The sequence below is a fragment of the Stegostoma tigrinum genome, chromosome 31, assembly GCF_030684315.1.
Source record: "Stegostoma tigrinum isolate sSteTig4 chromosome 31, sSteTig4.hap1, whole genome shotgun sequence".
Lineage (NCBI taxonomy): Eukaryota > Metazoa > Chordata > Chondrichthyes > Orectolobiformes > Stegostomatidae > Stegostoma > Stegostoma tigrinum.
Window position 1 is genome coordinate 10,494,206 of NC_081384.1, and position 25,501 is coordinate 10,519,706.

General features: G+C 39.5%; 1 protein-coding gene across 1 annotated transcript in view; it reads right to left on the reverse strand.

Moving 5' to 3' along the window:
• med24 (mediator complex subunit 24) overlaps positions 1-25,501 on the reverse strand; it is a 69,974-nt gene that overhangs the window by 39,625 nt on the left and 4,848 nt on the right. Inside the window, exons 4-12 of the mRNA XM_048560765.2 lie at positions 23,897-23,935; positions 21,309-21,382; positions 18,975-19,198; positions 18,008-18,119; positions 15,659-15,806; positions 14,281-14,394; positions 12,853-12,900; positions 7,091-7,173; positions 3,240-3,326 (exon numbers count right to left, since the gene is read on the reverse strand). Of these exons, the coding sequence (XP_048416722.1) occupies positions 3,240-3,326; positions 7,091-7,173; positions 12,853-12,900; positions 14,281-14,394; positions 15,659-15,806; positions 18,008-18,119; positions 18,975-19,198; positions 21,309-21,382; positions 23,897-23,935 (929 nt within the window). The remainder of the gene's footprint in view (positions 1-3,239; positions 3,327-7,090; positions 7,174-12,852; positions 12,901-14,280; positions 14,395-15,658; positions 15,807-18,007; positions 18,120-18,974; positions 19,199-21,308; positions 21,383-23,896; positions 23,936-25,501) is intronic.

Genomic DNA, 25,501 nt, shown 5'->3' on the forward strand with positions numbered 1-25,501 from the left:
CAACTCACTTGGATAGCTGGTGCAGATGGATGGTGCTGGGCTACAGTCTGATATTGATCAGGTGGTAAATTGGGTAGTGAAACAGCAGATGCAATTTAATTCTGAGATGATGTATTTTGGGAGATCTAATAACGGAAGGATTTACACAATGAACGGCTAATCCCTAGGGAGTCCTGAGGAACAAAAGTACCTTGGTGTACAAGTTCATAGGTTCCCGATGGTGTCAGCATAGGTAGATAGGGTGATGAAGGAGGTGCATGATGTGCTTGCCTTCATCAGCCATGGCACAGAATACAGGAGCAAAGATGTTTTGTTACAATTTTAGAAAACATTGATTAGGCCTTAGATGGAATACTGTGTATAGTTTTAGTTGCCAAACAATTGTAAAGACATGACTGCATTGGACAGGATGTGAAGAATATTCACCAGGATGTTCTCTGGGTTGGAAAGTCTCAGTCATGTGGAGGTACCGGGTAGGCTGAGTTTGTTTTCCCTGGAGCAGAACACCTACGGGAGGACCTGGTTGAGGTATACAAAAGTATGAAAGGTATAGGTAGGGTAGATAGTAAGAATCTTTTCCCTATGGCCCATCTAAGAGCAAAGGGCATAAGTTGTAAGCTGAGGCATAATTAGTTTAGAGAGGATCAGAGAAAAAGCTTTTTCATTCAGAGGGTGCTAGAAACGTGGGAAACACTGCCTGAGAAGGTGATGGAGTAAGGAATTATAAAAAATGCCAGGGCATAGTAAGTAAATGGAATTCGCATAGTTTAGTGTTTGTTAGTTGGCGTAAACATGGTGCGCCAAAGGGCCTGGTTCTATCCCTTACGATTCTATGAGATACAATAGCCTGAATGGCCTCTTTTTGCATTGAAATGAGTGCAGAATTGCCAAAGCTTGTAATTTACTCAGACATCTTATGATTTATATGATCTTTCTGAATGAGATTTTTGAGGTGTTTAAACTTTAAAAGAGAAACTTTAAATTGAAGAGAAGTTTGTAAACGTGAGCATGTTAACATTTTGACATGGAGTAAAGCATTTTAAAGAAATTTGCAAACTACTTATCAGTAAATTGCAAGTGTTTGTAAAACTACAAATTTGAGAACTTAAATAAACTCAAACATTCAAGTAAAAAGCAATGCTATTCACTTTCTCTCATACTTCACAGATATCATTCCACAGGATGGTTTTTGTGAAAAGAATGAAATATATGCTCAAATATCATTTTCCATAAAGCAGAAAGAGCTGCACATCATTCCAGTTTTCACTTTTATTTTGGGAATTATTAATTTTCTCCACACACATTCAAATTAATCAACAGCAATGGTCAGTTACAAGGACTTAATACAGGCCTTCTGCCCCAAAACAATTCAGTGATTATGACACCGCTCACAGAAATGTGACATCAAAATACACAATTTGAAACCACATAAAAGAAATCCATTTAAATTCCAATCACAGATTTAATACAATAAGCCATCCTTTGAAAATAAATTCTGGTCTCGGTAACCAGGTAGGCCAGACAACCTATGTCTGACTGAATTATTAACTGCATGAGAAAGGCCTGGGGCCCAATTTACAGCTCCTCAAACTTCCTGAATTCCACATTCACACACACTGAATTCTGTTCAGTGACCAAAAACTATCAGAGCAACAACAGCTGATTTGTCTGCCAAATATGGAGAAAGCTCCTGCACTAAGGTATGTCTGATGTGAGTGCCATACATTCTTTCTAATGGAATGGAATTAAAACAGAAGAACTTGATTTCACTTCAGTGTGACTGGCAGACTGCTGTTATCGATTAGCATTCCAGTGGTTTAAAAGGCATTTAGCACACGTGTCTTAAACAGGAGTTAGGAAGTCATGCTGAGGTTGTACAGGACATTGGTGAGGCCTCTTCTGGAATAATGTCCAGTTCTGGTCGCCCAGTTATAGGAAGTATATTATTAAACTGGAGAGGATCGGAAAAGATTTACCAGGATGTTCTCTGGAATGGAACGTTTGAGATATAGAGAAAGGGTGGATAGGCTGGGACTTTTTTCACTGGAGTGTAGCAGTTTGACTGGCGACCCTATAGAAGTTTATAAATAATGAGGTGTTTAGATAGTTTAAAGTTAGTTGTCTTTTCCTTAGGATGGGGGATAAGACTTGGGGGTGGGGGACATATTTTTACGGTGAGAGAAGACAAATGTAAAAGAAAAGACACAAGGGGGAAATTTTTATACACAGAGGGTGGTTCGCGTGTATCACTGTTATAAGTCATGTAACTATTTACAGAGATAATATTCTGGCTAGGCATGCTAATGTGACTGTATAATCCAAAAAATTTAAAAATCTAAACAGAATGGGTCCTAAGAATGTCAGGTTGGATTATACAAAATCATATTTAATCTCCTCATGGTGGGAAAACAATTTCTGATTATTGTTTGAGATCCTGAATTGGCACATTTTTGAAAACTGAATAAGAACAAGATATTTGATATTGTCAATTCATCTTATGTGGAGTCTCTCACGTACAGCAACGTTCAGAGACTAAAGTAAGGTCCAACATCTGAAGAAGCACGAGTGCCGACCTAAAATAATAGCAAGTAACTAATATATCATTGATCATTCTCCTTTCTTTCCCAGAATAGATCTTTTTGTGCTGTAAATTTATTTCTTCTTACAAATCCGAGATCACAATACTAACAGGAAAATTTGCTATTTAATGCACTGTGAAACCATCATTTTCTTCATGTTACCCATTGCAGAATGGTTTGAAAATCAATGTATTGTTTTTCTCAACTCTATTCAGATTACACAACAACATGTTTCATGCTCAAATAAAAGCAGAATATTCCAGGTAAGAATCTGAAACAAGACAAAAAGAAGAAACAGAGCTAACGCTTTGATTCTGGTCATTTTGAGAAAATTCGTACCAGACTCAAAATGGTAACTGTATTCCTTTCCACCGATGCTGCCAGACTTGCTGAGATTCTCCAGCATTCTGTGTGTTTCTGTGTTTTATGTTCTGTGTTCTATGCATACTTAGCACGTCTTGTTTATATTTCTAAGTTTATCAATTTCCTTATACTAAACCAGAACAGATTCTGCAAGCGACTGTAAAATCCTTCCACTTGTAAAATTATCTGTACTTTTCAGACAATGAACTTTCCAAGCAATATATGCTATGATACAAGTGGACAAAAGACTAGTGTTTACTTTTCTTCAAAATGCACAACAAATATTATCAGCCCTACCTTTTGTTGACCAGGTTTTTCATATTACTCTCTGAGAGAAGACCCAATTTTCCACATTCTTGAAGTAGGAGACTGACGCAGTCACAGCTGTGATGGGAAGGAGAACAGTACATTAATTCAATGCAGAAAACAGTTCTTGTTTTCATTCCCCTCTCCCTAACTTATCCCTAAAGGTATCACCATCTTCCCTGGCTTTTCAATGCAGCTTTCTCTTTTCAGATTCTGTTCAACAGATGTAACATCATATTGAGACATTGATAGGTTAAATAAGTGGGCAAAAGAAGTTGGCAAAGAGAATAGGCCAATAGGAGGTTGGGGGCTTCACGGTCTTAGGAGTAAACATTACCAACAATCTATCCTGGTCCATCCACGTCAACGCGACAGTCAAGAAGGCTAGTCTTAGTAATAATGACCATGATACCATCATCTGATTCACTAACATCCATTTGGGAAGGAAGTTTACAATCCTTAACAGGGCTGTCTTACACATGACCCCAGACCCAAAATACAAAAGCGGTTGATTCTTATCTGCCCTCCAAAATGTCCTGGCAAGACACTCAGTTCAAGGGCATTTAGGCATGGGCAACAAATGCTGGCCTTGTTAGCAATACCTATATCTGACAAAACAATAAAGAGAAAAAAGAACAGAGCTCAACAACCAATGTTCTTTCTGACTATACTTGCCATTTTTTAAAGTGGAATTTCTGTTTTAAAACCCAAAGTATGGTTTTATTCCCTCATGATTTTTAACACAATTGACATGATAAAAAATATTGGCTGGCTTTTCCACTGGCCAGTTATTATTCCAACATAGATGGCATTTGCATGCAGGAATTTTGCAGAATCTCCAATATAGCAGGTCCTGTAGGAAGTGCTCAGGAAATTGAATTTTCCACTGGACAATTCTTCCATGCCTGAAAGTCTCCATTTAAATTGGAGGCTGCTAAGGTTTCTGAAAAAATAAATTAAAATGGTTTTGCAGGAGAAGTTAGACTGTTAAATCTAACTCTAACTTACCTCTCACATGGTACAGCAACCCCCTCCATTTCCCTGCTCTGACTCAACCCCTTCCTCCAAAGCCCAAGCCAGAGACCACTGCCTCTGGACCAAACCCGAATGCTCCTTTCCTGGCCCACTCTCTGACTGGCTTGGTACCCTGCCCTCCTGGTACCCGACTTACCACTCACCATATCCTCCTACTCATCTGTAAACGTACCCTCTTACAAATATCACAACTACTTTACGCATTTACAGTTTGACAGTAACTCTCAAAGTGCCTGCCAAGACCTATAAAGTTCAGAATATGGCAGATGACTGCTGCAAAAAGGGGGATAGTTTGCCTTTCTCTGACAACTCTGCATCAAAAAAGAACTGTCAGAATGCGAATACAGCTCTGTGTTTCTGACGAAGACATGACTAGAATCTCCTCTCAGAAATGCAGAGTTTCCTTCTTTCGTTAAAGGAAATCGTATGGAGATTGTCACTCCTCATAAAATCCAATCCAAATTGTTAAAATAATAAAACAGTGCATGAACATGGAAAACTACAGAGTCCACAATGTATCAGTTCAGACCAAAAGCACAACAATGGCACCCAACTGACACTCCTTTCAATTCTCCCTTAAAGTTCTTCAATTATCTGCCTTTTGGGGAAATATACGACCCACTTTCACCACCTTCTGCATAGCCTAAATTTAAAAACATCTTCATCAAGTCATGGAGACATACAGCACACAAACAGACACTTTCGTCCAACTCGTTCACGCCAACCAGATATCCTCAAATAATCTAGTCACATTTGCCAACATCTGGCCTATATTTCTTTAAAACCCTTCCTATATACCCATCCAGATGCTTAAATGCTGCAATTGTACCAGCCTCTACCATTTCCTATAACAAAGTTGACCCTTAGACCCCTTTTAAATTTTTCCCCTCTCACCTTAAGCCTATGCCCGCTAGTTTTGTACTCCCCTATCCTGGGGAAAATACCTTGACTATTCACCCTATCCATGCCCCTCATGATTTTATAAACTTTTATAAGGTCATTCCTCAGCCTCTGACACTCCAGGGAGAATAGCCCCAGCCTATATGGCTTCTCCCTATAGCTCAAACGTTCCAACGCTGATTTCAGAGTTACTGGCAATCTTTACTGCATTGTGTAGGTTCAATTTATGCTTTTAAGAATCTTGAAAATTTTACTAAAATCTTCCCAAGATTTGGAATTTATAAAACTTTCACAATTATTATTTTTCTTTTAAAATTATAAATGCCTATCCTCTTCAAACAAAATAGCTTCCACATTCTGATCTTTTGCACATGTGATGTAACTGGTGAGTACAGTTTGGGGAAATATCATGAACAATCCATTGGAAATATGAGTTTGCTTTCCAGTCAGTCCTGAGCTCATTTAAAACAGCACTGCTCATTGCTATGTTGAAGCACCTTTAGCAAAAAAAAACCTCATCTTCGCTCCTGCGCATTCATCAATATTGGTAAAGCAAGTTATTTGCATATTCTTTTGCACTATAATTTCCAATCCAAGTTCTCCAAAAGTGGCCGAACCAATGTCCTGCACAGCCGCAACATGACCTCCCAACGCGTACGCTCAATGCACTCACCAATAAAGGCAAGTCTACCAAATGTCTTCTTCATTATCCTATCAACCTGCTTTCAGGGAACTATGAATCCTCACTCCAAGGTCTCATTATTCAGCAACACTCCCAGGACTTTATCATTAAGTGCAAAAGTCCTGCCCTGATTTGTCTTTCCAAAATGCAGCACCTCACATTCATCCAAATTAAACTCCAAATGCAAACTGGACAGCATAGGTTTAAGTTAAAAAGGGAAAGATTTAAAAGGGACCTAAGGGGCAACGTGGTGTGTGCATGGAATGAGCTGCCAGAGGAAGTGGTGGAGGCTCTACAACATTTAAAAGACATCTGGATGGGTATATCAATAGGAATGTTTCAGCAGGGTATGGGCCAAATGCTGTCCAATGGAGCTAGATTTATATAGAATATCTGATCAGTATGGACAGGTTGGACCGAAGGGTCTGTTTCTGTGCTGTAAATCTCTATGGCTCTAGGAAGGATACAATACAATCCACAACTTTTGCATTTTGCACTTTGACCACTAGATGGCAATAGGTGCCAAGAATCAAAGACGTGCACATCAGGAATAAGGTTCGGCTTTAATGCACAATACCGCAACAGGTATTCCAAGAGGTGACCAGAGATGTCAACAAGGCCAATTGGTTAAGTGGTTGCAATTATTTAGTTCATTCAAAACCATGCAATCGCAAGGATGCACAAATTGTATATCTGCATCAAATCAGACATCTGGAACTGGTTGGGTCCTCTCCCTCCCAGTCTGAGAATTTGTTTGATACAAACCTTTTAATAGGATTTGTTGTGTATATTCTGTTTCCCCTAAGTGGTGTGTGCACCTGGGCATTTATGACATGATCCTGATTATGCATTGCCATCTGCCTACTACACCTTTCTCAGTCAAGGAGTGTATAAGTTACCAGTTCCTCTGAACAAGTCTACCCAAACTGAAAGGTGCACTCTAACCATTGCTCCAGCATAACAGAAAAGTGCAGAATTGTTATGAATCAATTCAGATCAAAATTATAATTAGTGCATTAACCTGTTTGAGGGTGGAGCAGCAAAGTGTCTTTGAATAGCAAAGCGTTTAATTGCAGAGAGAACCCTTTGGAAAAAATACAGAACCACCACCCAATGTATAAACACACCCAACATTCAATAAGGGAACAAAACGACAGACAAATCATCAACTGATATGAGGACGCCCAAAGTCCTGGCTAAGCTTGAAATATCAGACATTTCTTACTTGCATCGCTGATCTGCTTTATCCAGAAGAGGAGTAAGTTTGAGCAAAAATTCAAAAGCAGTATTCACATCTTCAGCAAAGTCCTGCACACAGAGTAAGCACAAAACCCATCAGGGTAACAAGAAATTTAATTTGTGCCAATTTCTTTTCTTGTCCAGATTACCTCTTTTATAAAAAGTGAAAGAACTGTGGATGCTGTAAATCAGGAACAAAAACAGAAGTTTCTGGAAAAGCTCAGCAGGTTTGGCAGCATCTGCGAAGAAAAGATCAACATTAACGTTTTGGGCCCGCTGACCCTTCCTCAGAACTGCTGCCAGCTCTGACGAAGTGCTATCCAGACTTGAAACATTAGTTTGCTCTCTCTCGGCAGATGCTGCCTGGCTCGATGTGATTTCCACCATCTTAAACCACCCTTTATCTGCCAGTAAGGAACCTGTATAGTGTTTGACACTATTATTGATGAAACATCAGAGTGGTTTGTATTTATTTATTGAATGCAAGTTCCTGCAGCCAAACACATTTGTTGAGTTTATGGCAATTAGTCTGTACAGGGGCCACACCTCAGTAACTTGCACCATTGTTTGTGGCTCTCCGCAAGTGCATAAGGGGTTTGCACTGAAAACCCAGCAATGCAGGTTGACTGTACAATGACCGTGGCTTGTCCTGAGCCAGTTTAGCAAGGACCATTCTGGCCATGGTCATTCAAAACCTGCCATTACAGATGGGATTTGTCACAAGGCAATCATTAATAAGTGCTCATGGTTTCCATTCCTTGATCCAAAGGATGTGAGTTGGTTGATGTTGCTCAGGATGTTTTATCTATATTGGGCAGAGAATGGTGGGAGACATGAAAGGTAATTCAGTTAAATTAACATGAGAACAATATGAATCCATGGGTAGCAAGAGGCATAAATTTACTTTCAACACAGTGCATTATTTTTAGTTTTTTGCAAGAATGATCATGAAGTCGGGCAACCGTAGAAACTTCGGCATTTGTCACAATATTGCTTGTTATTCACTTGACTTGAGTAAGTTGGTACTTAACAAGATAATTACGCTGAAACATAAATACTTCTCTGATAATTGTTTACAGTTCAGTGACTCAAAACCATTAGTTCACAGAAATAAAACTACTTCCATCAGATAGTGGGTGTGGTACAGCTAATTAGCAATTAAAAGCAAGCCTTAAATTTCTTTGACGTTTCCACCTGGATCTTTTCCGAAGTTAAGAAATGCTTGTGCAGAAGATGCAGGAAGGTCTGGTAAAGTTCCCGTAACTCAGCCTCAGATTTTGCAGATCACTTATTAAAAATGTGGCGGAGGCCATGTTTTCAGGTTTTTTGGTGTTTATTCAAAAAAAAATCTTTTTAAAGATTGTTCCAGTTTGTTTTCCCTGGTTCAGGATTTTGGATTCGTCCAGTGGTTCTAGCCACAGATTCTGTTATGATGCTGCAGTACCAACAAATTTGTTTTCTGATGATGAAGGGTCTAGGCCTGAAACATCAGCTTTCCTGCTCCTAAGATGCTGCTTGGCCTGTTGTGTTCATCCAGCTCCACACCTTGTTATCTCTTATTTTGAATTGTTTCTCTGAATTGTGGTGAAATATAAATCATTGTTTCACACTTTTGTTCATTTATTCAAACAGAGAGGGCAATTGTCATCATTAATCTGGTTGATTATAGATGGGGTGCTCGCGGTGAATTGACCCAGCATATCACTCAGCTCAATAGCAATTAGGGATGACGAAAAATGTTGTAATCGAGTCATAGCGTCCTACAGTGCAGGTACAGGGGCTTCAGCCCAAATGTGTCCATGCCAACCAAAATGCCCATCCACGCAAAACCCATTTCCCTGCCCTTGGCCCTTGTCCTGCTAAACATTTCCTATCTAAGTATTCATCCAAATGTCTTTTAAATGTTGTTAATGTACCTGCCTCAACCACTTCCATTGGCAGTCATTCCCTATGCGCACGACCCTCTGTGTAAAAAAAAAATGCACCTCAGTTTCCCATGTATTCATTCTTCTCCTACTCTAAATGGATGCCCCGTAGTCCTTGATTCCCCAGTTCTGGCTGAAAGACTAATTGCATTCACCCCATCCATGCCTCTCATGATCTTATACAGTTTGATAAAATTCCTCTGTAGTCTCCTATGCTCTAAAGAAAAACGTCCTAGCTTGTCTAACTTCTCTCTCTGACTCAGTCCCTTGAGTTCTGCTAACATTCTTGTAAATTTCTTCTGCACATTTCTAGTTTAATAATATCCTTCCCATAGCAAGGTAACCAAAACTGAACACAATACTCCAAGTGCGGCCTCACCAACATCCTGTACAAGTGCAACATAACTTCCCAACTTCTATACTCAGTGCCCTGACTGATGAAGGCCAGAGTGTCAAAAGCCTTCTTCACTGCTCTGTCTACTTGTGACTCCACTTTCAGAGAACAGCGCACCTGAACTCCAAGGTCCCTCTGTTCAATACACTCCTTAAGGCCCTACCTTTCACCATGAAACTCCTACCCTAATTTGACTTTCTAAGATGCAACACCTCACACGAATCTATATTAAAGTTCATCTGCCATTTCTGGGCCCACTTCCCCAGCTGATCAAGATCCTGCTGCACTTTCTGATAACTTTCCTCACTATCTACAATACCATCTATTTTAGTGTCATCTTCAAACGTACTAATCCTGCCTTGTACATTCTCATCCATATCATTGATGGAGATAGCAAACAGCAATGGGCCCAGCACTGACCCCTGAGGCACACCACGAGTCACAGGTCTCCAGTCTGACAAGCATCCTTCCACTATTACTCTCTGCTCCTCACCCACATGCCACTGTGTATCCAACCTGCCTGCTCTCCCTGGTTTCCATGTGATCTAACCTTCCAGAGCAGCCTACCATGTGGAATCTTATCAAAGGTCTTACTGGAATCCATACAGACTACGTCTACTGCCCTGCCTTCAACCACCTTCCTGGCCACTTCATCAAAGAACTCCTACAAATTTGTGAGGTATGATCTCCCACAGACGAAGCCATGCTGATTACTCCTACTCAAACCCTGTCTTTCCAAGTGTATGTATAACTTATCCCTCAGCATCTTCTTGAGTAACTTACCTACGACAGATGTTAGGCTTACTGGTCTATAATTCCTAATATTTTCTTCGCAGCCCTTATTCAACATTCCCTACCCTCCAGTCTTCCAGAACCTCACCAGTGGCTAATGATGATGCAAATATATCAGCCAGGGCCCCTGCAATTTTTTTCTCTAGCCTCTTGCAGGGTTCTTGGATGTATCTGATCAGGACCAGGAGATTTATCCACCTTCATACATTCTGATACTTCCAACAGCACCTCTACTGTGACATGGATTGTCCCCAGGATACTGACATTAACTTCCTCAAGCTCCCAAGTCTTCATGTCTTTCTCCACAGTAAACGCAGAGGAGAAATATTCATTGAGGGCCTCACCCAACTCCTGTGGTTCCACACATACATGACCACTTTAGTCCTTAAGGGATCCTATTCTCTCTCTAGTTATTCTTTATAGTTAAAGAATCTCTTTGGATTCTTCCTAATCTTCTCAGCAAAAGCTATCTCATGTCCCTTTTGACCCTCCTGATTTCCTTCTTCAGTACACTCCTGTATCCCCCATATACATCCAGGGATTCCCTTGATCCCAGCTGCCTGCTCCCGAGCCATGCCTCCTTTTCCTAGTCAAAGCCTCAATATCTCCCTACTCGTGCCAATCTTGCCCTTCACTTCACAGGAACATATGGGCCTTGAAATCTAACTATCACACGTTTAAAGGCCTCCCACTTGCCGGAGGTCCATTTGCCGGCAAACAAACTGGTCCAATCAACCCCTGCAAGCTCCAGTCTAATTCCATCAAAATTTACCTCGCGCCAATTTAGAACTTGATCCTGTGGACCAGTTTGGTCCTTCTCTATAACTATTTTAAAATTAATACAGCATTGGTCACTGGTCCCAAAGTGCTCCCCCACCATCACCTCAGTCACTGGCCCTTCCCTACTTCCCAAGAATAGGTCGAGTTTCTCCCCTTCCCAAGTAGGACCCTCCATATATTGGTAAACTTTCCGGAACATATTTAACAAATTCCATACCACCTAAGCCCTGAATACGATGGTAGTCCCAGTCTATGTTAGGAAAGTTACAATCCCCCATTATGAAAGCCCTATCTTTCCTGCAAGTCTCTGCAACCTCCCTGCATATTTGCAAATTAATTCAACAGGCAATCCCTGCACCCTGTCCTGTTCCAGCCTGACCTGACTCTTCAACTTGCTACTTCTGATTACTATAACTCCTTCCAGCCTCGCACTTGCCTCCCAGCTGTTGAGGATCCCACACCCCTGCCAATCTAGTTTAAACTCTTGCAGCACAAGCAGATCTGCCCTCCAGGATATTGGTCCCCCTCCAGTTCAGATGTAACCCGTCCCTTTTGAACAGGTCACCTCTGCCCCAGAAAAAATCCCAATGATCCAGCAATCGGAATCCCTGCCCCCTGCACCAATTCTTTAGCCATGCATTCATCTGCCACATCCTCCTGTTCTTACACTCACTAGCTCGTGGCACTGCAAGTAATCCAGAGATTACTACGGTCGAGGTCCTGACTTTTAACTTTGTTCCTAGCTCTCTACAATCACTCCACAGGACCTCATCCCTATTTCTACCTGTGTCATTTATGCCAATGTGCACAATGACTTCTGGCTGCTCAACCTCCCCCTTGAGAATGTTTTGCAGCTGCTCTGAGACATGCTGGACCCTGGTATGCGGGAAGCAACACACCATCCTGGATTCCTGTTTGTGGCCACAGAATGTCCTGTCTGCTCACTAATTATCAAGTTTCCTATTACAAAGGTCCTGTTTACTTAACCTTTCCCGCTGAGCCCTCGTGCCACCAACCTGGCTACTGAAGCTTTCCCTTGATTGGTCATCCCCCCGTACAGTATCCAAAATGGCATACTTGTTTTTGAGGGGAATAGCCTTGTTAGCAATGCCCACATCCCTTAAAAGAATACAAAACATCTAACTGATGAAGTGTTGATGAGAATGTATTTTCCAAATGACAAAGGTTGTGTTCACATGCAGAACACATTTGTGCTGAATTCTGCTGTATCCGATTTTCAGATCTGCATTAAGTTGTTTATTTTAAGGGGACTAACAAATAGAATTAAAAGAAATAAAAACTGGAAGGACTGAGGATGCTGTAAAGCAGAAACAAAAACAGAAGTTCCTGGAAAAGCTCAGTGCGTCTGGCAGAATCTTTGAACAGAAATCAAGTTAATGTTTCGGGCCTGTTGACCCTCCCTCAGGTCTGTTGAGCTTTTCCGGCAACTTCTGATTTTGACTTAAAAGAAATATTGTACTAGTGCTTTAAGCATTTATAGGCAAATCTGCTGTACCATGTCAAAAAAAAGGAATGAAAGTACGTCCCAGAAAACAAGTAATCTTTCTCTTACCATCACCAGACTCCCTCACTGCTTCTCTCAGCTTTCCTCCAGCTGGTTCAGAATTCAAAATATATTGTTCAGCATCATCTTTCCCCTGTTCTTTAAATCAACTCTCATCATACTGCCTCTTATTGTTTTCATGCATATCAAAACTGCAAAATTGTTTACCTCTTTCAGTCTGTTTTTTTTCCCTATAAACTAATCTCATCTGGCTGCTGAGATTGGCTAAATTACTGTCAACGAGCAGGGTGAAAATGTTATTGGAAGAATAACCCAAAATAAAAAGAACTTACTTTATCACCAAGAGGGTACTTCTTAAGTTTCAACAATGCTTGTGGAATCTGCAAAGAATAGGTACAAGTTATTTAGTGCCTATTTATAGGTACAAGCTATTACGCTTCCAAACAAATTCTTGGAAATCTTTGAAACTCCAGGTAAAGAATGCTTTCCAATTTAAAAAACTATCTAACTCACTTCCAAGGTCTTAAATTATGATTGATTAAATTATATATTTACTTGCTTTCTCTGCTATTCTTTGCACAAGCTAAGTTTGAAATGGAATTGGCTGGGTATGGTGACTGGGTGTGGGAAAAGTGGGCTTAAAGAGTTAATAAAGCCAAACATGAGAAGCTTTTAAAAATAAGATGCTACCATGGGTAAACATGATGGAATCCCGGAATGATGAGATGAAATGGGCCGAAGTATCTCAAATCAATAGCGGTTGTATACCCTTGCTGAATTGTAATACTAACAAATATGTCATTTTGGATAAACTTGGCTTCAGTTCCTATCATGTACATCAAACCAAGGAATCCCTATCAGAGTCATTAAGGTATATAAGTGGGCCATTTGGTCATCAAGTCTAGCCTGGTACATTGTCGAGCAATCCAACTGTTTCTCCACTCTCCAAGGACACCAGTGCATGGAGGTTTGAAGATTCCCAAGGCAGACAGCAGGCTATCTCATCTCACTGTCAGACCGAATGGTTCAACTTGTCAGAAAATAATGAATGCATTTCCTCCTAAAAGCTCAAACTCCCTTAGTGACAAGTTTAACCCAAAATAATGCATGCCTTTACAACAAGTGGTAGAACATACACTTAAAACTGTAATAGAAAATATATAAAGCAAGCCTTTTTTGGTCCTTTCAGTCTATGGTTTATCATTGACCTCACAACATATTCCCATATTATCTCCATAATCTTAAATATAAATATTCTGCTCAACCACAGGCATAGTATATACGATATATTCTAACTCCTTCATCTACTTAAATATTTCAAGTCCACATAGTTAAATATTTTCCTGTGTCTATGCTAGCTAAATCTATACATTCAAGGAGGTAATATTGGGCACAACTTATGAAAGCACAAACACATTTTCCAGATATCAGATCGTAGTTTGCTGTATGTGAGCAGGCTACAGCTTGTTGAGATATTTCTTTTGACCAATAAAGGTGCCAGAAAAAGTTATAAGTAATTGAATACAATGTCTGTATTTCTAGACACACACATGGAGCGATGTAAGATGACTGTATGTATAGCTAGTGTGGATGACACATGCTATAGCTATACATCCTGGTCCTCTAAAACACAAGGACACAGAGTTTATACCTAGCACCTGGAATTACAGCAGGAAAGGCAATGTCATTAAAATCTGCACTGGGTTATAAAAAGTCAATATAAGTTGGCTGAGTCACGAAATGAAAGATGATAGCTTTACTTTGAGGAATGTGAATGCTGTCCACTTTAACTCCTCAGTTCCTTCTGGGGATTCAATAAGACCAACAAAACAGGCTTTCCAGATCTCCAGTAAAAAGAGAGGTGAGGGGATTCGCTAAGAAAAAGAAAAGACACAGTTAATGCTTCCTAAGAGCAAACATTGTATGTTTAGAAAATAACTTTCACTGATCAATCTGATTCTCCAATATATAGCGCTTCAATGCAGATGACACTGCAAAGATATCTGCAGCTTTCTCAGTGCACGTCTGCATCAATTCCAATTTCGGAACAGAAATACTTCATCGATGAAACTAAGAAAGACTTTGCTGCCAGCCCTGCCGGGAACACGTGTTGCGATTAGAACAGTAAATTCAGTGATTTTGAATTGAAGGAGCAGGTATCTATGCTGCCAACTACCTGAATTTAGACTGCTATGACTGAATCCCTTATAGCAATGGCAGAATCATAGGCTCATGGACTGAAGAAGCTATCCCTGCTAATGCAGCTGGAGCTTACACTCATAACAACCTCCAACAGAAGAAAAGCAGTTCCATGAAACCCAACATAAAACAAGGAGCTATTTTACTCAATGTTGACTGGCTGCACTCATACTTGCTTTCATAATTCTCTTAACCTAATAGTCATTGGTAACTGACAGTTAACTGCCAAGCTTTGTTTAGTTGGTTTAAATTTTAAACAAAGTCTAGCAACTAAGTGTCAATTATTACCAAACTGGTAAATTTTCTACAGTATCATTTCTACCAATCACAGTACACTTGCCAAGCAATAAGCGATCTCTTCTTGTGCAGTATAGACATTGCTTTTCCTGTACATTAGTATTCTTGCAAATTGTCCTCTTCAGTGCAAGATGAAAATTTTCAACACAATGTACTTTCAGCAGTACTCAGGCTTTTATTCTATCAACTGCAGGCTTCACAAGTTACCACAGTGTTATAACTTTGTGACTGTCCTTGGCCTTTGTTGACCACATATCTCAGGAGATTAGGCTAGTTACAGCTCCTGGCCCCAAAATCTATACTGAATCTGTTTGATTCAGACAGACAGCCTACTCTTTTCCCAAGCATTATGGAATGTTCTGGTATGTACAACAAAATCCAAATGTGGTGCAAATATTCTTAGCAATTAACTATCAATTATTTTCTAACTTGTACATTTAAATGTGCTTTCAATAATGATGCTTCACCTATAATTTATTTTAGAAGCTATCACTAATGGCATAAAACATTATTTACAAAACATTATGTATTTGACCGATTAGTAACACAAACAATTTAGAAACTCATACCTCAGTAAGTCAGCAGCCACCTGCATTATTTTGATATGAGTGTAATTTTACAATTCGATGGGACTTCAATTACCTGCATCCTTTTCACCATGATTAGCTGTTCCACAAGTGACTGCGTGTCAGATGTGAGGTTCAGAGTCCCTTCCAACATGATTAGTGTATGAACAGTGGGGAATTCCATCTTTGTGTTCTGCTCAGACTGAGCTGTTATAACTGGAATACTGGAAACAAATTATAAAGCTCAATACAGAACTTGAAACTATAGTTCTTTATACAACATTGTAACTTTTAAGCAGATTTCAAATGTTTAAAAATAAATCATTCATGGAATTGCTCATATTGGTATTCAGGAAGGCCAATGGAATGTTGGCTTCTACTCCAAGAAAGATGGGAGTCTAAGAGTAGGAAAATCCTACTTGAACCACACCAGGAGTACTGTCAGCAGTTTTGGTACCCTTATTTAAAGGCATGACTTCATCAGAAGCACTTTACAGAAGGTTCACTAGTTTGATCCGTGGTACAGAGGAATTGTCTTAGCAAAGGTTAAACAGGTTTGGATTTACTGGAGTTCAAAAGAATGAGAGGTCATCTTATTGATAAATACAGGATTCCTAAAGGGCTTGACACGGTAAATACAATTCAAGACTGAGACGAGCAGCAATTTCTTCTCTCTGAAGATTATGAGTCTTTGCAATTCCTTGCCACAATGAGCTGCATGGGCAGAGTCTTTGTTACATTTAAGGCCAAGGTCAGTAAGGGAATCAGGGTTATGGGGAAAGGATAGGAAAGGGGATGTGAAGAGTCTAAGATCAGCCAGGATCATACTGAATGGTGTAGCAGACATGAGGGGATGAATGGCCTATTATTCTCCCTGTTTCTCACTGTCTTAAGAGCTGAAGCTGCTTCATTAAAGATTAATTTGCACTAATATTGTGTCTTTCACGACCACAGAAAATCCAGAAGTATTCTAATACCAATTAAGCACTTTTGAAATATGGATATTGCTGTAATGAAGGAAATGCAAAATCCAATTTTGCACATAAGGTCCCCTAAATAACTGAGTAGGTCTGTTTTAATAATGTTGGTTGTGGAATAAATGTTGGTAACAATACTAGGATGGGGGTGCTAACTCCCCTGCTCTTCTACAAATAGTGGAATAGGATTTTCTATGTCCACATTGCAGAATAGATTTGGACTTCGGTTCATTTCTCAGGATGGGAATGAAGCATTCGTTTAGTCCTGTTTCAGAGCTAATTTCATGCTCGTAAGTCCCTAGAATTGAATTTGAGCTATCAATTTTATGATTCAAGAGGTGAAAGCTCTATCCATTGAGCCATAGCTGGCATGCATTACAACCTGCTAAAAAAGGAAAAGCATGTTCCACCAAATTTCTGTTAACTTTTTTTGTTGCATTCTTCTTGAGATTGTGAAATTTCATTCCAGGAAGCAATGCTCTCAGATAACAAAATGTGAGGCTGGATGAACACAGCAGGCCAAGCAGCATCCCAGGAGCACAAAAGCTGACATTTCGGGCCTAGACCCTTCATCAGAGAGGGGGATGGGGGGAGGGAACTGGAATAAATAGGGAGAGAGGGGGAGGCGGACCGAAGATGGAGAGTGAAGAAGATAGGTGGAGAGGGTGTAGGTGGGGAGGTAGGGAGGGGATAGGTCAGTCCAGGGAAGACGGACAGGTCAAGGAGGTGGGATGAGGTTAGTAGGTAGCTGGGGGTGCGGCTTGGGGTGGGAGGAAGGGATGGGTGAGAGGAAGAACCGGTTAGGGAGGCAGAGACAGGTTGGACTGGTTTTGGGATGCAGTGGGTGGGGGGGAAGAGCTGGGCTGGTTGTGTGGTGCAGTAGGGGGAGGGGATGAACTGGGCTGGTTTAGGGATGCAGTGGGGGAAGGGGAGATTTTGAAACTGGTGAAGTCCACATTGATACCATATGGCTGCAGGGTTCCCAGGCGGAATATGAGTTGCTGTTCCTGCAACCTTCGGGTGGCATCATTGTGGCAGTGCAGGAGGCCCATGATGGACATGTCATCAAGAGAATGGGAGGGGGAGTGGAAATGGTTTGCGACTGGGAGGTGCAGTTGTTTGTTGCGAACTGAGCGGAGGTGTTCTGCAAAGCGGTCCCCAAGTCTCCGCTTGGTTTCCCCAATGTAGAGGAAGCCGCACCGGGTACAGTGGATGCAGTATACCACATTGGCAGATGTGCAGGTGAACCTCTGCTTAATGTGGAATGTCATCTTGGGGCCTGGGATGGGGGTGAGGGAGGAGGTGTGGGGACAAGTGTAGAGTTGCTCTTTTGGCTTCAAGTTTGAAATGTACAAAACCTATAATTCTGGATTCAAACTCAGATGAAGACAGGCCAATTGCAAATGGTACTGGTAGGTTATCACTAGAGAAAAGGGGATCAGCCTCACCTTTTAACCAATCCAATACATTCTTCTAGCCTCAGTCTGAGTTGCTGATTACTTATCTTGTTGTGGTTTTCTGTAAGCTTTATGAGTGCCTGTTCCAAATTAGTCCATGTAACTAAAGGTCAGAATACATGAAAATGTTTCAGTTTTTGTCCGTGAAAGACATCTTAATGTTCATCAGCTGTGCATCAATCACAATATCCAAACACTGAAAGCAAGTGCATTGAACTGTTAATCTCAATAGATCATACTACATGCTACTTAAATGACAAAAGAAATGAGCAAGATTAGAATTGCAATGTAAAAAAAGACAACTGCTCCCTCGAATAACACTTCTTAAAAGTACAGAAGGGGAGAGGAGGAAGGCAATGGAAGTTTAAACATAGTGATGCTTTTTACAAACTCAAAATATTTTATTAGCTCAGTTAAAGGCACTAGCTAGGTGGCAAGTGAGTGGCCTACTCCAGCTTTAGCAGGTTCTCATGCTGCAGTACAGAAATAAATAGCAAATTTCAAAACATCCTTCCATTTGCCCCACTGTATGGTTCCATGGATGGAAGATACTCGGATTATTTTTCAACAGTCATTGTGTCAAAGTATGGACAGCGAATTCCTGCAGCCTCTTCAATTGTACAGGATAGCAGAGCTGAACCGAATTCTACTTTCAGCAGCAAGCACATGATTTTCAATAAGCATACTGCATAGTAATCACTAGGAAAAGGAAGATGGACTTCTACCAGTCTATTCCATGGCTACTCTGACTGAATACCAATCCCAGCTAGTGCATCTGCCATGTCCCACTGACTTAGCAGCCTAGGGTTTGGAAGCTGTTACCTTCTAGACTATTTAGGTAGGTACTGCACTGCCTGCATCAGCTAGTTCTTAAACCGTCAAGAGTGCAGTCTTTTTTAATTACAGCAAAATAAGCAGATAATTTATCTGTGTCAGCAATTTAGTTAGGCACCTGTACCTTGCTCTTCCAACCGTGCAATATGAAGAAGAGCTCGATTCTTCCTTCTGCTCACAGTCTTCTCAATCTGATTAATGCAGAGTTGGAGTTGTTCTTCCCCAGAGGTAGCATCGGATCCCTCCTTCAGCTTTTCAGTACAATAAGCAGCACACCTCAGCAACCATGCGAGAGTGCTCAGTAATGATCGGCACAGACTGATGCATTCTTCTGCTTTCCCATGGCAGCTGGAAGGTTAGAAAGTGACATCAGATTCTGACATATCTACACTGAAAGTAATGTAGTAACAATACAGGATAAAAGCAAAGTACTCCAGGTGCTGGAAATCTGAAATTAAAGAATACAAAGTGCTGGAGAAATGCAGCAGGTCTAACAGCAATATGTGAAGAAAGAAACAAAGTTAATGGTTCAGGTCCAATGACTTTTCAAGAAAACAATGAACTGTGAATCATGGAAATCAGAAATGAAAACAGATTGCAGAAAAAAACTCAGGTATGACTTTTCTTCTTCCTCTTTCAAAGAACAGTCATAAGACACATATTTTGTCAGATGTGTTATGTTTCTGCAGCATTTTCTGTTTTTATTCCAATAATACAGGTATTGTAGGGAATTATGAGACTTGCTGGCTCTGTCAAAATTGTTATACCAGGTCAGCTGAAAACTGATATGCAAAAAGTACAATACTGGAAATTTGAAACAAAAGATAATTTCCAGAAATACAGAGGTTGGTCTGAAGAAGAAAACAGAAGCTATGATGCTTTTGGCTTCTATCTCTCAACACAGTCTGCTGGAAGGGAGACACGTAAAACAGCACAACTCGGTTTTGTCTCCACAAATGCTGACTGACCAATGTATTTTAAGCTTTTTCTTTTTTCAAATTACTGGGTAAAGTGACCTTTGTGGAGAATTATATAAACACTGGACCCAAGCAGAAGACCATGTAAAACAGCATACATTGCAATGATTATATGCCAGACCACCACACTTAAACTGAAAAACAGGCATCACATGCCAATAAAATGGTCTGCACATTAATTTTGTGGGTGGAAAGTAATGAAGCCACTCATCCGGGCAAATTCAAAATAGATAACACTCTCTTCTGTCAATCATTTCAACCAAACCAAGTTTGTAATTCAGTGTGAAGCTAGGGCATTTAATGTGTTTTGTTTTTAAAAAAAGAAAATTGCAAAGCATGTATAAAATATAAGTTGGCAAAAATGTACAAAATTTCTTTTAATGAAATAAAGTTATATACGTCGGAATCAGGAATGGCAGATGGCAAGACAATATGTAAGCTATTATGTAAATTAGCATGCACTAAAACAATCAGAAGTCAAATATGACCTAAGCTATATCAGAAGAGGTGTGAAACATACAAACAAGGAAGTACTATTAAAATTACATAGGACTGGACATACTAACTTAACTATTATAATCAGTTCTGTGTGCCCTCTTCTAGTAATATCGATTTGGAGAAAGTCTCGTGAATTTGTTGTTGAATTATTATGGAGTGACTTAGCTATCACAACAGAAGAGATAAATTTGAGTTATATTTCCTGAACACGAACAGCTTCAAGAGCAATTTCACTGAGGTGGTCAAAATAAGTTAAGCAGACAGGGTTGGAACAATTCTTCCCCATACTTCAAGAGATTCAGAACAAGGGACAAGATTTGTGGAACTGAAAAATCAATTTTTTCACATAAGGATTTATGGTGATGTGTAACATTACCCCAGATGCAGAATTAATGTTGGCAATTAGAATTGAGATAGATGCCTACTCAAAGGTAAAGATACTAAGGTATACGGAAAAAGACTGGGAATTGGGATTAAAAGATAGTGTACCACAACTTGTAAGTGATAAAAGAAAGATCGATGGCCAAAAGACCTGATCTTTCCTTGAAAATATCTGATTATTTTACAAAACAAAAATTTTCCAAGTACCTGCCGCTACTCTTTCATTGCACGGCATGTTCCAAACACACAAATCTGTGTGCAAAGCAGTTAAATCCACCTGTCTGATCACATCCCCTCTTTTGAGCTTGTGCCTCTGCCTTGCACTTAAAATGTTTGTTGTCATATCACATATGATACTGCGTTCCATGTTACCTTTAGCCCAAAGAGTCTTGCATTAGATTTCCATTGCACGTCCTTTTCTCTAACACAAACATTTTCAGGTTTCCTGCTCTCTCCTCATAACTTTGCTGCTTAATCCCATGGGTCAGTTGTACTGAGCTCCTGTCTGTCCTCTCTTTAGTACTTTGTAAATTGTGCTGAAAGCACAGGGGGGTACTGGAATTGGGGAAAAGTACATGTTAAGGGCATTGTCCATGACTGACCTGAGCCGATCACAGAACATGTCCAATAGTTCCAGAAGAGCTTTAACACACAGTTCCCTGGAGTAATCTTCAAACTGAAATAGAATTTTTCAAAATGTTTATTGAATCTAAATATAGCAGTCTTCAAAAACATATTATGCAGGTGGCTCTTCGATTAACTAAGACATTAGAGATTCAGAAGGATGTTCATTTTATGTGCAAGTTGAAAAACAAACAAAACTCCTCAAATAAAACGCTATAATGTTTGGTTTCAGCTATTCAAATTAATTTACACTTGCATGTTTACTCACTATGAGTTCTCATAGCGGATAAGAGAAGGAAAATAATTATATTTTCTTTCGAAAATAACAACAGAAAATGTTAGTAATCAGTAATGGATACTCTTACATTTTATTTGCTGTATGTAATTTAGTTTGTTGGATATGTACTTCCACAATTTTTTAATACATTTCAGCACAGTTTTAAAATATTCATTCATGGGACGTAGGCATTACTGGTTAGACCAATCTTACACTGCCCATCTTAATACCGCGATACTATCAATACACCACCACATCCCTGTGATGTCGAAGGAACGTACATTGTGTGGCCAGCTTGGTTCACTCTGTGGTACATTTCTAAATGCTATGCAGGTTTAAGAGTGAACACTGTTGATCAGTCTCAGAGGAAATTGATGCATATCTTGCATGTAAACCCTTATATAGAAATGACAACGAAAACAGTCCACATCAGAGGGATATATGTAATTTCTAAGAAGAATATCTCATGCTCATCAATATTAGGTAAGATGGTTCCTACACTGAAAGAGAAGTCATTGATTTCAACACCACACACAGGTTTTTTTAAAATGAGAATGGAGGTGAAAACTAGTGAAAGTAATATAGACATAAATGAAATTAGTAAGGAATAAGTATATATTTGTGTATAAACACATGCCTGCTTTGAAGTGGTGAGTAATGAACGGAAGAGTGAAAAAGACAAGAAAATTACAACATTTCCCAAAGGGTGAAACTCATACGAATATCAAAGAAACTAACAGGACACAAAGAGATAATTTAGTCATACTGGCTGACTAGGGGCCATCCAGGCTGATCCCACTTTCCAGCTCTTGGTCTGTAGCTTTGAAGGTCATAGCACTTCAGGACAACACTTAAACGTTTCTTGTTCTGGCACCCTTTCAAATAGTGAGGTTCAAATCCTTACCACTTTCTTGGAGAAAATAAATCCACTCAAACCACCTCTCAGTCTCCAATTCACCTTAAGTCCACAGTACCAAATGGGACCTCTATCCATTCTATCCTGGTATCTTGCAATTTTCCCCTAAGTTTTTTCTGGTCCAAATAAAACAAACCAAACCTATCACTTATTTGTTAATACTACAATTTTCCTGCCTGGGTACCCTCTTTGTACATCTCCTCTGTAACCTCTTTATGCATACATTTTTCCTACAGCGCAGTGACCAGAATCATTCACGGGACTTCAGCTGCAACCTAACTAGTGTGTTATATATTTCCAACATCACTGCTCTCATATTCTGTATTTGTTAATAAAAGCGAATAAGTCATATGCCTTCTTGACAGTCTTATCAACCTGTCCAACCACCTTCAGAAAATTATATGTACTCTATATTCCAAGGTTTTCTTATTTCTCCAGGTTTCTCAATGTTTGTTTATTATACATTCCCTTGTCTTGTTAGCCTTCCCAAATGCACTACCTTACACTGCCCCATGCTGAACACCATTTGCCATTACCTAACTAATCAAGTGATGCTTCCCTACAGACTATAGCTTTCTTCTTCATTATCAAATCGACAGTCAATCCTTGCATCACTTGCAAATTTCTTAATCATTCTAGTTCAAATCAAAGATATAAAGGAAAGCATTTATACTGAATCCTGCAAAAACCACTGGAAACAGCATTCCAGTCACAAAAACATTTGTCATAATTCTCTTCTTGGTACATCCGAACCAGTTTTGGATACAAACTGCCACTTTGCCTTTGCATATACTTTTGCTTGACCAATCACCTTTGTGGCTCCCATAACAAAAACCATGTTAAAGATAAATAGATTACATTAAATACACTGTCCTCATTAATATCTTTGCTGGCTGCTCAAAAAAATTAATTGTGTTAATCAGACTTGACATTCCTATGAGAAATCTTGTCTTTTTTTAATTCATCCTGTCTTTTGAAACAAAAATTATGTTGCTTTTTACTCATATCAGGTGTGGTTGGACATTACGCTGGTAGGTTCGTCTGAGCTTTTTTTACTACAGCCATTGAAAATACACGTTCTGCAGCTGGATAGTTATATCAGAACAAATATTCCAAGTGTAATTAACAGTACTATTGCCAAAACCTAATCGGGTCTAATTTTGTCGGCTAACATTTGTCTTCATATCATATCATGGGATATGGTTAGAGATAATGACTGAAAGAGAAGATGGGAGACAGAGCACAAGAGAATACAACAGAAAGAACAGTACTGACTCCCATCTTATACATCAAAGGAATTCTTTGAAATCATGCACCAGATAATGCAGCAGGTTTTTGCATTCTAAAATTGCTTAATTTGTTTAAATACAGACCTTCGCAATAGCAGACATTACGCTTGCATAAGACACCATCTGCAAAAGCAAGTGGAAGAAAATCAGAGACTGAAACAATAGGTTTTCTGAAGACAATGAAATTTTGATAGATACAGGTGAACTAGCCATTTCCCGCTGCTACTACGTCAAGGCAACAAAAGTGGTATTTTCCACTCACAGAATGCTGCTGTCAAGAAAAGTTATTTTCTGCCTACCAGAGAAAATAGCAATCTGATACATGAATGACAGGTATGTGGGCTATGGGTCCTAAAGCATAGTGAATTGTATCAAACAACATGCTCCTTCGGTGTTCACAATAGGCAAAATATTGATCATGCTTAATAAAAACTGAAAGAACTGCAGATGCTGTAAATTAGAGACAAAAACAGAAATTGCTGGATAAGCTCAGCAGGTCTAGCAGCATCTATGGAGAGAAACCAGGGTTAATGTTTTGGGTCAGTGACCCTTCCTGCAGATGCTGCTGATTATCCAGCAATTTCTATTTTTGTCATTGACTGCACTTAGCTAGCCTGTGTCTGCAAAACTCATGACATTTGATTAAACACCTTAAAAGTGATTCACTGATCGGGCAGCACCTGCTCAACAATCCCAAATACACTAAACATTATACTAAAAACCAATTTAAGATCATTAGTTGGGCTCAAGATATTGCTCAATTAAGCTTTCTGGTAGCAATATACCTTCAGACACAGGGTACCTGTCTTCTGCAGGAAAACGGTCATGTCTAGGCTTTGCACCTACTTGAATTAAATAAAAGCATGAGGGACAATAGTTCCCCGGTGCATTCTCCATGGCAATGCCTCAACTAATCAGTTAACTTGCCAATCAATCAGCACATATAGTAAAAATTTTCTTCAGTACACACACATTCTCCTAGCTACTATCAGTTCTGAAGAAGGGTCACCGAACTCACAATGTTAATTCTGCTTTCTTTCCACAGAGCTGTTGTGTATCCTGAGCAATTTCAGTTTGTGTTTCAGTAAAAATTGTAAAACATTGTGTGCTTGATGTAAAATGTGTAATTCTTATATTTGTCCCAACAATTGCAATACAAAAGCTTCAACACACTTTTTTCAGCAATACTCATGTTCTATGTTAACAATCAACATCATACTATATTCGCACATTTAAATGGAATTAAAAAGACAGTCTCTCAGCATTTACCTCACTGGATGTCCCTTAACTGCCTATTCTAAAGGTTAAAAATCTGATGTTTGTCAAGCGCATTGTAGATGCAAAACATGTAATTTCAAATAACAGGCCAACAATATTAAATGGAATGGAAACAAGGACAAAATAATTTAAAATAAAATGGAGGACAGAATTTAAAGAGAAACTTACAAGACAACACAACTAGAAGCTAGTTTCTGTTTCCTGTATAATCTTTCCCTCACACGTAATGTGTAATGTGATGACACTCAACAAATAACATACGGGCTTTCCAGATGGCAGAAACATGAAAGGTAGCAAGAAGGCTTGCAAAATTCCTGCAATTTCCTGCTGTTGCTTTCATAAGTTGTAGGCTGACAAAATGTGAAACATGAATGTTACAAAATAGATATATTTAATCAACCTGTTCAGAGT